The sequence below is a fragment of the Macrobrachium rosenbergii genome, chromosome 37 (assembly GCF_040412425.1).
Source record: "Macrobrachium rosenbergii isolate ZJJX-2024 chromosome 37, ASM4041242v1, whole genome shotgun sequence".
Classification (NCBI taxonomy): Eukaryota; Metazoa; Arthropoda; class Malacostraca; order Decapoda; family Palaemonidae; genus Macrobrachium; species Macrobrachium rosenbergii.
Genome location: NC_089777.1, coordinates 2,918,550 through 2,931,164, shown reverse-complemented (window position 1 = coordinate 2,931,164; position 12,615 = coordinate 2,918,550). Strand labels below are relative to the sequence as shown.

The 12,615-nt window shown below is 44.1% G+C and overlaps 2 protein-coding genes across 2 annotated transcripts in view; one reads left to right on the top strand and one right to left on the bottom strand.

Moving 5' to 3' along the window:
- LOC136825092 (uncharacterized) overlaps positions 1-12,615 on the bottom strand; it is a 467,192-nt gene that overhangs the window by 203,985 nt on the left and 250,592 nt on the right. The window lies entirely within an intron of this gene.
- Positions 6,609-12,615, top strand: part of LOC136825252 (uncharacterized) — a 218,875-nt gene continuing 212,868 nt past the window's right edge. Inside the window, exons 1-3 of the mRNA XM_067081307.1 lie at positions 6,609-6,724; positions 6,885-7,043; positions 7,878-8,000. Of these exons, the coding sequence (XP_066937408.1) occupies positions 6,650-6,724; positions 6,885-7,043; positions 7,878-8,000 (357 nt within the window). The 5' untranslated portion in view covers positions 6,609-6,649. The remainder of the gene's footprint in view (positions 6,725-6,884; positions 7,044-7,877; positions 8,001-12,615) is intronic.

Genomic DNA, 12,615 nt, shown 5'->3' with positions numbered 1-12,615 from the left:
ATAGCTATTGGTTCCCTAACCTATGGCAGCTTAGAAATTCAAAATTTACACGGTGGCGCTGTTATCGTTAGTGTGTAGGTGACAACATCTCGCCACCATCCGGGACTCGAGGAAACAAACTAGCAGATAGCTCAATTCGTTTTCTGCCGGCTTCCGGTTAACATCGGAAGTTTTCACGCAGCTGCTGCTTCACCTTTTAGCTTTACTTTGCATGAATTTGGTGAAGTACTCAGAATTTGTTGCTTTGTGGCTTGCTGGCATTGTTGAATTGTCGTTCGGGTTAACATTAGTTTATTTAGTTAACAATGTTGGATTCCAGTTCATCTAGTATTCGCTTTTGTTTTGAGGGTTGTAGAGCTAGACTAACTAAGCTTTCATACAATTCTCATACAAAATGCACTAAATGTAGGGGGCAAGAATGTAGTAAGGATAATACTTGTATAGAGTGTCAGGATTGGGAGGATAAGAAATGGAAAACATTGAAATCTCATCTAGAGAAATTAGAAAGGGATAAGAAGAGGAAAGCAGCCATTAGGGCTGAAAGTAGGGCTAATGCAGAGTCCATTCCTTTGGAAAATGTAGGGGATGACAGAACTATAACTCCTCCAATTCCTCCTCCTCCTCCTATCCTAACTCCTCCCACTTTACCATCTGCTCCTGTACCAGGTTTCCATGGTTCCGCCCTTAGTGCCATTGCCAGCCTCGAATCTAGGTTTGATCAGAAATTTACTGTATTATCTAGTACCACTATGGAAATAGGGTCAGCTATTAAATCTCTACTGTAAAAAAATATAAGTGTTGACAGTGCTCGTAGATGAAGGTCACTGTCCCGCTCCCCCACACCGGGGAGAAGACATACCGGAAGTCCAAGGGAGGCTGGCGGGGTTTTCCCACAGGCAGTGACCCCCTCGGTCGAGCCTGTCATGCGCCCCCAGGCTTCAACTAAACACCATTGGAAAGGCATTCCTGTGCATCAACTTTCTTTAGATTGAGAATCTTCCAGTCTACACAAGAAGCTCCCATATCACTACTCTATTTTAGATTGAGAATCTTCCAGTCTACACAAGAAGCTCCCATATCACTACTCTATTTCTTCACATCCACTCAAGAGACAGGGAGACTAGCCCACAACATTCCTGCAGTTTTCAAGTCCAGCCTGATTCTCCTGCTCATCATCATCATTTCTTCAGACAGTCCTGAGCGCTATAAGCGTTCTAAGCACCTGACTTCTGAGCGCCAAGTGCCCACCAACTCGCGCCAGACTTCCGCTGATGAGCGCCCACCGCCTCGCGCCAGAATACCGCTGATGAGCACCCAGCGCCCGCTGTCTCATGCTAGAATACCGCTGTTGAGTGCACGCCGTCTCATCCCAGACTTCCGTTCTAGAGCACTCACCGCCAACTCCTGAACTTTCAACACCAATAGCCAAACTCCCAGCTTCTGCTTCTGGAGCCCATGCACCTTCCTCTGTTACTCCATCTTCCTCAGCGGTCCAGGAAGATTCTTTAGCCCCACTCAAGTGCCAATTGACCGAGCTTATGGGTTTTTTAAAGAAATCCTCTTCTGCTCCAGAGTCCAAGGATAAATCATTGTTTCCTATCTCTTCAGAGGAGGAAGAGATTGTTCAGGATAAGGTTCCCTCTTCTGCATTTCCTCCTCGATAATTTCCCTGATTTCTCTGTGCCTGCTTCGCCTACTTCTCCAGCTTCTACCTTCCTCATGAAAAGCATTTGTCAGAAGGTACCAGGTTACCCAAGCTAGTTCTTTCCTCCTCCTCGAAGAAGGCTCTCAAAGAAGTTCATGTCTGGCTGGCCGCTAAGAGAGAACAGGGCAAAGTGACATTTGCTTTTCCACCCAGCAAATTGTTGAAGATGAGGTATTCTTACTATGCCAGCGGGGAAGCTCCTTCCTTGGGAGTTCCTGCCTCCTCCCAAGAGGACTTCTCTGGTCTGGTGGATTCATCTCGTAGAACGGCCTTTTTGTCAGCCAAGATAATGTTTTCCTCAGCTGAACTGGATCACCTTATCAAGAATATATTTAAGGTGTTTGAGGTATTTAGTTTCCTCGATTGGGCCATTGGGGCGCTAGTGAGGAAGATTGAAGATTGCCCTGAACTAGCTGAAGATTTTGCCTCCGATTGGCTAGGAATTCTTTCATGCTCAGGCAGAGCAATTAGAGAGAGCTCTTTAGAACTCACCTCCCTATTTTCTATGGGCGTCCTTAAGAAGAGGGAGCTGTGGTGTTCGTTCACCTCAAAAGGAGTCTCTCCGACTCAGAAGTCAGCTCTACTTTTTGCTCCTTTAGACAAGTCTCACCTCTTTCCTCAAAACACAGTGAAGGAGATTCTTTCAGACTTGCAGAGTAAGTCCACCACTGACTTGTTGGCACTGTCCACTAGATGTCCGAAGGAGCCTGTGCCTTCCACATCAAGGTCATTCTCCCCTCTTCAGTCTCAATCCTATCGTGGAGGGAAAGCTAAGACCCAGCCTCGACCTAGATCAAACTTGCGACATCCTACGAAGTCCATTAAGAGGTTTCCCTTTAAATCCAACCCCAAGAAGTGAGTGTTAGTCCTCTGCGCCCAGGTAGGAGCCAGACTTCTACTTTATTTAAAAGAATGGGAGAGCAGATGAGTAGACCCCTGGGTGATCAAGGTTCTCAAGGAGGGCTACTCCATTCCTTTTGTGAAGATTCCTCCTTTAGTTACATCTCCAATCACCTTGACAGCGTATTCAAAAGGTTCCACGAAGTTTTTGGCTCTCTCTCAAGAAGTTGAATCCCTTCTTTCCAAAGGAGCAGTGGAAGAAGTGCTAGATCCCCACTCAGAGGGTTTCTACAATCGCCTTTTCGTGGTTCTGAAGGCCTTGGGGGGCTGGAGGCCCATTCTGGATGTCAGCACCTTGAATGTATTTGTACTGAAGTTGAAGTTTAATAAGGAGACCGTTCGCTCAGTCATGTCCTCAGTACAACGGGGACTGGATGGTCACCCTGGATATGCAGGATGCATATTTTCATCACCCTGTTCATCCAGACTCAAGAAAATTTCTACGCTTTGTTTTTCAGGACAGGATACTACCTTTACGGGCCCTATGCTTCGGCTTATTGAAGGCTCCTCAAGTTTTCACACGAATCCTTGCTCCTCTGGGGAATTGGCTTCACCTTCGATAAGCCGAAGCATAGGGCCCGTAACTGTAGTGTCCTGTCCTGAAAAACAAAGCGTAGAAATTTTCTTGAGTCTGGATGAACAGAGACATGAAAATATGCATCCTGCATATCCAGGGTGACCATTCAGTCCCCCTGTTGTACTGAGGACATGACTGAGCGAACGGTCTCCATATGAAGCTTCAACTTTAGTACAAACACATTCAAGGTGCTGACATCCAGAACGGGCCTCCAGCCCCCCGAGGCCTTCAGAACCTCGAAAAGGCGATTGTAGAAACCCTCTGATTGGGGATCTAGCACTTCTTCCACTGCTCTTTTGGAAAGAAGGGATTCAACTTCTTGAAAGAGAGCCAAAAACTTTGTGGAACCTTTTGAATACGCTGTTAAAGTGATTGGAGATGTAACCAAAGGAAGAGTCTTTACAAAAGGAATGGAGGAGCCCTCCTTGGACTTATATCTAGACAATTGGCTTCTCTGCTCGTCATCGGAGGAAAAATGTGCAGAGGACTTGAGAAGAACTCTTTGCCTGACACAGGAGTTAGGCATTCTCATAAACAAAAAGAAATCCCTTCTGACACCGACTCAGGAGATTCTCTATTTACGGATAATATTGAACTCTCGGACTTTTCGGGCTTTTCTGTCGCCCAAAAGAGTTGAGAACTGCCTTCAAACTGTCAGTCAGTTCCTTGCTCTTCCTTCCTGTTCGGCAGTACAGCGGATGAGTCTACTGGGGACCCTCACTTCAGTAGAGCAGTTTGTAAATCTAGGCAGACTGCACATGAGACCCCTTCAGTTTTTCCTCAAAGCGAATTGGTGCAGAAAAACCCAACCAGACTCTTTCATCTTCCCGATTACGTCGGAAATCAAAGAGGATCTCCGTTGGTGGTCATGCGGAGAAAGACTTCAGGAAGGGAAGTCTCTTCTCCCAGTGCGCACAGACCTTCTATTTTATTCGGATGCCTCCGACCTAGGCTGGGGCACCCTTCTGGATGGCCAGGAAGTCTCTGGAACATGGACTAAGGTACAACAGAATTCTCACATAAACTAAAGGAACTGAGAGCAATTCACCTAGGCCTTCAATCCTTCTCAGATCTGGTCCGCGGCAAGAAAATTGTAGTACAGTGAATCCCCCGTATTCGTGGGGATGTGTCCCACACACCCCCGCGAATAGGTCAAATCCATGAATGCTTAAAACCCACCTAAAAACACTTAGAGCTGCCCATTTTGATAGCTTAAACCAAGAAAACCCCTGTAAAAATGCTTATACCTGAGTATTTTAATAGTTTTATCACAAAAAGTGCATTTATTCATGAAAAATATATGAAAATACAGTAATTAGTGAATATTTCTCAGTGAAAAATACCGCTAATGGGCGAATTTTCTGCGAATGATGGCTAGATATGTTCCACAGAGAAACCCACAAATGCGTGAGAATGCGAATACGGGGGGTTTACTGTACATGCAGGCAACACCACGGCTCTTGCTTACATTCACAAACCGGGGCACTCATTCCTACTCTCTGTACGAGACGGCGAGTGATATCCTTCTGTGGGCGGAGGAGAACCAAGTCTCTCTTGTCACCCGGTTCATTCAGGGGAGGATGAACGTGATTTCGGACGAATTAAGCTGCCTCAAACAGGTCCTTCCTACCGAATGATCTTAGATCCAATAGTCTGCGACAACCTGTGGAAACTGTGGGGCAAACCCACAGCAGATCTCTTAGCAATTTGTCTTCCCCTCTTTTGCTCTCCGGTCCTGGATCCTCAAGCATGGAGCACAGACACCATACTTTTGGACTGGACAGACTTAGATGTGTACACCTTCCCTTCCTTCAGAATGATCAGGGAAGTAATCAACAAGCTGTCGATGCATCAGAACACATCCATGACCCTAGTAGCCCCATTTGGCCAAACAAGGAATGGTTTCCAGATTTGATTCGACTCCTGGTAGACTACCCAAGACCTTCCACAAAAATGGTTTCTGCTCAGACAACCCCACTTTCGCAGTTTCCACCTAGGGTTATCTGCTCTGGCCCTGACAGGCTTCAGACTGTCAAGCGCCTTGTCAGAGCAAAAGGGTTTTCTGCAAAGCTCTACCAATCAAAATGGGCAGTCTTCAGGTGATGCAGCCACCATAATGTCTCTTCTTCTGAGTCAAAGAATGCCATTGCCTTCTTCTTGAGGGATCTCATTATAGAGTCTCACTCCCAAGTGGAGGAAATTTACTTAAAAGTCATGAAAGTTGAAGCACTTGAAGTAAGGGCAGTCGCTACATCAGTAGCTCCCAAGCACAATCTTTCCTTATCCTCCATCCTACAGGCAACATACTGGAGAAGAAGTTGGTGTTTGTGATGCACTACCTGCGGGATGTGGAAACTGTTCACGAAAACTGCAGTACCTTGAGACCAGTGTCCGTAGCTGGCATAGTGATTGGCGAGGAAGTGTAGGAAGTGTCCCTTCCTATGTATCTATTTGTGGTGTCGAGTTCTGGTGAAGCCTGAAGGGTAAAAGAGGCTTGGAGTGCCCATCAGTTTTTTAGTGTTGGTGTAGGTGATTTTGTTGTTTGGTATTTTATTGTGTTTTGGTACTGCACCCTGGGCAGGGGCAATTGTTCGAGTTTTGTTGGCCTTCAGTACTGACCTTCATCACAAAGTTCCTGTTGTATATTCTGTCAGCCTTCGGGGTACTCCTTTGCTGCAGAGTACTGTATGCCACTTCAGTAGAGGTGACTGGTTATGCCACCACATCTCTACAGGTTGAGATGAGCGCCAACCAGAGGCAATAATTATATGCGCAGCTCTCTCACCAGGTAAGGAAACAACAAGCATTGTCTCATTGCTAGCCTATTTTAGTTCATCAACTTTGCATATGTAGTGTTATTTTGCTGTCCATGATTCCCCACCACCTTTCAGTGTGGCATCAGCTAAGTAATTGCTGGGTAAGTTATATACTTATATAAAAATGACATTTTTATGATAAAGTTTTATATATACTTACCCAGTAATTATGGATGGAGCTCTCCCTCCTCCCCGCACATGAACATTTTAGCATAAACAAATGGAGCTATTGGCTTAGTTGTTCCTCTGTCTTACCCTGAAAGTGGGCGGGGTCTTGTCACCTACACAAAACAGAATAATTGCTGGGTAAGTATATATAAAACTTTATTTTATCATAAAAAGGTCATTTTTCTTCAGTTGCATATTTCCTAGATACACAAACCTTCAGTGTTTATCGAATAACCAAAGCCACATTTGTCTCTATAGGCACACTTTTAACACATTATCAACAAATTTCGACCTCAATACCAACTTCCTATGCAGAAGTACTTCTTTACATGAAACAAAGCTTTGTACAGTATAACAAGGAAAAATGCAATTGTTGTCTTGTGCACATTTTCTCTTTCCATTTTTGCCTGGTTGTTTATTCAGTTTAGCATCCTTTCTTTAAAGGTATAGTTATATGCCTCTGATGATAATTCCTCTTCCAGTATGACTTCATTTGACTTCAGCAGCACACTCCCAGCCAGGGAATCCCGTATGTGGAAAAACTACAAGGTTTGCCTGGTAGGTTTTCACTGTATTGCTTTCAAGCTTATTTCATTAAAATAGTGTTACTTAAATAAACTGTTGCAGTTCATGGAGCAAAGTTCATATATAGAACAATATAAGTCTGACATGTTTAACATACCTATTCAGTTTTCTTAATGTTTTCTCTGTCCAATAGGTCAGAGATGCAGATACAATGTGGATATGTGAATTACCCTCAGCTAATAGTTCGACTGAGCGTAAAAAGTTTAGGCACTTTGAAAAGCATCTTAATAACTTTTTCAAGAAAGCTTTTAATGAACTACCAGAAAATATACCAAATGATGAGACAGAAAAGGTGAGTTAATGGTTTTTTTTATTCTAGTTACTCCTTGAATATTTAAAATATTTCTCCTGTTTGAGTCAGAGTGCCTGTCATACAGTATTTATAAAATAGTGTTTTGGGGTAAATGCTGTACATTTTTTCCCATTTTTTTATTTATAATTGCCCATGTTTAACATAATATGTATAATAGCTGGAATGTGTGTGTATTTGAAGATAGATGTGTTAGCTTTGGTTGAGTTGTCAACTGCCTGCTGATATTTAGAGTTTAGGTATGTTATGTTTTTGGCTAAACTGTGTGAAGAATTGGGAGTGGGCTTCATGAGGTTGGATTATTGAGAGGTTGTGTGACTTGCTTGCCTAAGTAATTGAGAGTAGAGGTGATTTTAATCCAGAGGTAGGAGTTTTCTTTTCATGGGTTTCTAAGAGATTGTTTTGTATCAAATTGAAATGGAACATGTTTTTGTTGAAGGAATGGATTAGTACCTTTTTTAAATGTAAGCTTTACTAGTATTTGCAGTATTTTTAGGTCATCTGATAATGATACATACCATGTTAACTTCAGTGTGCTGCTATGTATGAGAAGGACAGTATGTATGGAAAAAATGGAGTAATATTCTTTTAAAAATTGAAATTTTTGTTCAGTATCAATGACCGTTGATTTTTTACCTCCACATTTTTTATGGATACTTTATATCTTTGTCATTTTAACCATATTTTTAAAAATATGCTGTGGTGCTTATATAGAAATAAGACCTGTATATAGTTATTTGTTTTCCACTGCACATGCTCTTTATTCCCAGAGCTTTACAGGATAAATGTTTACTCATCTTGCTTTCATGCTTTCAGATTGTTATTGTCTTTCATGATGGCCAATACTATAGAGGTAAAATAGAAAGTATTACAAGTCAAAAAAGAAATCAGATTGTACAAGTTTTCCTTCTAGACTATGGAACAGTTCTTAGGATTGATGTAAGTACTTTAATTTGCAAGAAAACCTAGATTTCATATATGTAACTTAGCAAGTAATCACATAGCTATACTTTCTACTCGATCGTCAGTTAAAAATTTGAAGTTCTTGGCAGCGATTCATTTGTTTTAAGTGTGGGTAACAACCCCGCCCTCTAACGGGGAACGATAGGGACAAAAACAGAGAAAATCACTTCTTTTCTGCCGACGTTCGATGTAACATCAAATGTTTTGGTGGTTGGGGTTGAAGAGTTTTCATCAATTTTCCAAGGAATTGGTGAGGTATTGTTGAATTTGGTAGCTTTTCAGCTTAGGTTAGCTGTTATTCCTACAATATGTCTGATTCTAGCTAGTGAAGGATGTAAGACTCGTATGACAAAAGTGACTTATAATAGTCATACGATTTGCACTAATTGTAGAAGACAAGAATGCTCTAAAGATCTTGTGTCCTCTGAATGTGTTGGATGGGATGAGAAAAAGTGGAAAGTTTTAAAGTCTAATTTGGATAAATTGGATAGGGATAGGAAGAGGAAGGTGGCTGTTAGAGCCGAGGGTAGAACTTTAAGTTTAGAACCTGTCTCTAACATTCAAGTCCCACGAACATAATGTTCCTCCTCCTCCTGTCCGTGTGTTATCCGTCATCCTTAGTCCTCCAAATATTTTTCCATCAACTCCTGTTCCTGGCTCCCATGCTTCCGATCTCGATGCTTTAGCCAGCCTCGAGTGTAAGTTTGACCGCAAATTTGATCTTGTGGTCAACACTGTATCTAAATTAGGTGAGTCACTTAAGGTCCTGATGGATGAAGTTCAAGGTTTTAAAAAATGTCAGTGCCAGTGGAGGAGGTGGCTGTCTGTCCCGCTGATTCTTCTAGACGATGGTCACTGTCATACTCCCCTAAACCTGGGAGTAGACATACTGGAGGTCCAAGGGAGGTCAGCAGGGTTTGCCCACAGGCAAGTCACCCCCTCATCCAATTCTGTGGTGCGTAGTTCCGACAGCCGTTGGAAAGGTGTCAGATGTGAGAGTCCACCAGTACAGGCAGTCCCTGGTTAACAGCGATCCCGTTTTATGGCACTTGTCTAGCAACGAAAATCGGCAATTTTCAGCGCCGAAAATCGTCGATTTCCGCTTATCGGCGCCGATAATTGGGTATTGGCGCTGATAACCGAAAATCGGCGCTTTTTGGTGCCGATAACCCCCGAAAATTGCCAAAAAAGCACCAAAATCGCTGATTTTCGGTTAGCGGCTATTTCGGTTATCATCACACCCTCAGAAACAGAACCCTGCCGATAACCGGGGACTGCTTGTAGTCGTTGGATTCTGATTTCTCCAGTTCGGAGAAGAGACGTGTGGCTTTTTCTGGGGAAGTCTTGTCCTTTAAAGAGACGTCATGGAAGAGAGCTCTCTCTCATCTCTCCCAACCATTCTTAGTCCGCAACCAGGCTGCAGTAAATGGCGCAGTCTGACTTGTCATTCTCCTGATCGCTCCCATGCTGAGCGTCAGTTGTTAGTTTCTAAGTGTTCTTCCAGCAAATGCTCATCTTCTGGGCACCCCCATGAGCAGTAAGCATATTCCCCAGAGCGGCATCCAGTCGCCAAACTCCCGTCTCAGACTCCCAAGCACCCGTCTCGTTCTCCTCGGTGCCTGTCTCATAAGCACTCGTCAACTTACGGGCACCCAGCGCCAGTGGACCGTTCAGCACCATTCATTCATTCAGCGCCAACTGAGCGCTCACATTCTTCTGCTGCGCCCTCCTTAATGTCTGAGGATTCCACGTTTGCACACATTAAGAAGCAATTAGGTGATTTGCTTGGCTTGCTGCACAAGACGCCATCCTCGCATAAGCCTTCTCGAGAGGCTTCCTTGTCTCCCGTGCCTTCTGAAGAGGAAGAGGTCGTCCAGGAACCTACACCTACTGCTTATACTTCTCTTATGAAGTACTTTTTAGCGTCTTTTCCGTTGCACTTCAGCTAGCAGCTCTGGTTTTGCCTGCTTCTACATTATTGATGAGGAATCAGACAGACTAGCTCTCAACTGCCGAAGATGGTTCTCTCTTCCTCAGCTAAGAAGGCTCTCAAGGAAGTAGAGGATTGGTTATCTATTAAGAGGGAGCTTGGGAAGGCTGCTTTTGCCTTTCCTCCAGCAAGGTTGACAGCCAGGAGATATTTCTCCTATTCAACAGGAGAAGCGCAATTTTTGGGAGGTGCTGCCTCTTCTCAAGGTGACTTTTTGGGATTGATTGACTCAGCGAGACGTTCTGCTTTTTCTTCAGCAAAGGTATTCTTTGCCTCATCAGAATTTGACCATCTAGTCAAACATTTATTTAAGGTCCTGGAAGTGTTCAGCTTTCTGGACTGGACAGTAGGAGCACTAGCCAGGAATATTGAAGAATAGGACGTTCTTGCAACTGGTTAGGTGTTTTATCCTGTGCGGATAAAGCAGTGAGGGAGGGCTCCTCGGAACTGGCAGCTCTCTTCGCTATAGGAGTTCTTAAGAAAAGAGAACTGTGGTGCTCCTTCACCACAAAAGGAGTTACGTCTGTCCAGAAATCTGCTCTTCTATGCTCTCCTTTGGACAGACACTTCTTGTTTCCGCAGTCAGTGTTAAGAAGATTGCCACCGACTTACAGAAAAAGTCTATACAAGACCTTTTAACTCAGTCAGCGAAGTGCCTCAAGTAACCTTCTAGTGTACTCTCATCTAAGTCAGTATCTCCTCTACAGCAGCAGCCCTTTTGAGGAGGCAGACAGGGCTTCTCTAGCCCCCATTCCAAGGTGCATTTTTCAGCAAGGTCCTTCAAGAGGACTTCTAGCAAACCCTCTTCCAGGAAGTGATTCTCCCATCCATCGTGCACCTGCAGGGGCCAGACTCACTATCTCTTTTGGAAGAGGTGGAGTGCCAAAGGTGCAGAACCTTGGACGATAAAGGTTTTAAAAGTGTTACTTGATTCCTTTCATTGAGTACCCTCCTCTCGTAACTTTGCCAATCACATTGACGGCATACTCAGAGGGCTCCGAGAGGTTTATAGCTCTCGGGGAGGAAGTGTCAGCTCTCCTAAGGAAGAAGGGTGTAGAAGTGTTGGAAGATTGTATTTCAAGAGGTTTTTACAACTGCTTGTTTGTTGTCCCCAAGTCATAGGGGGAGGGGATGGAGACCTATCCTCGACATGAGCGCACTGAACTTCTATGCTCAGAAAACAAAGTTCAAGATGGAGGCAAATCAGTCAGTGTTATCCTCCATCCACAATCTAACACTAGATATGCAAGACGCATATTTCCTCACTCCAGTCCATCTGAAATCCAGGAAATACCTGAGATTTGTCTTCGGGGGCAGAGTCTTCCAGTTTCAAGTGCTGTGGTTTGGTCTTGCCACTGCTCCTCAGGTATTTATGCGATTATTATCTCCTCTTGCAAAATGGCTTCATGTGCTAGGTATAAACATTTGTCTATACCTAGACGACTGGCTCCTCCACTCCCCGTCACAGGAGCAATGCATGAAGGATCTACAAGTAACACTTCTCCTTGTCAAGGAACCTGGACTTCTGATAAATCAGGAGAAGTGTCAACTAGTCCCAACTCAGGAGATTCTCTATTTAGGGATGAAGGTCAACTCTCTGAGTTTTCAGGTTTTTCCCTCCCCCAAGAGAATAGAGTCCTGTCTACGGTCAGTTTAAGATCTCCTCTCTCTTCCAGTTTGTCCTGCGAATCAGTGGATGAGTTTACTGGGAACCCTCTCATCCATCGAACAGTTTGTGAACCTAGGAAGAGGCCCCTCCAGTTTTTCCTAAGGGCAAGCTGGAACAGAAGGGAACTACCAGATACAGTGAAGTTTCTGATTACAGCAGAGATAAAGGAGGATCTCTGGTGGTGGACAGCCAGAGACAGACTGTCAGAGAAAAAGTCTCTTTATCTTCTGAGCCTGACCTCTCATTTTATGCAGATGCCTCGGACCAGGGTTGGGCAGCACTTTTGGGCGCCCTAGAAGCTTCCGGCACATGGTCTCCAGAGCAAAGGAGGTTACACATCAATGTCAGGGAGTAATCGGCCTGAAGCATTTTGTTGAATTAGTAACAGACAGAACTATGGTTGTTCATTCGGACAACACCACAGCTCTCTCATATATATCAGGAAACAGGGCAGAACCCACTCCTTCTCCCTGTGCGAGGCAGCGAAAGAGCTGCTCATTTGGGTGGACCAGAATCGGGTCAAGATCAGTACAAGATTCATCCAAGGGAAGATGAATGTCCTGGCATACAAACTAAGTTAACGGGGACAAGTCCTCTCGACAGAATGGACGCAGAATTCAACAGTCTGCGACAGCCTGTGGAAGATGTGGGGCAGACTGACAGTAGATCTGTTCACCACATCGAGGAATTACAGTCTTTCTCTATGTTGCTCTTCAGTTCCAGACCCATCGTCTACAATCATGTAGCCTCCGTCCCCAGTAGACTACAAGATGTCATCGCCAGCGATGGTGGATGGACTAAATGCTGATACTGTAATAGAAGGGAGGAAACTTTTTTGGTAGCGGGATGAATTTGTTCAGAAAATCTTAATAAAACTAAGATATTGTTGTTGGTTGAAGTGTAATGTGCTTTCATTGAGACTAAGCAATAGT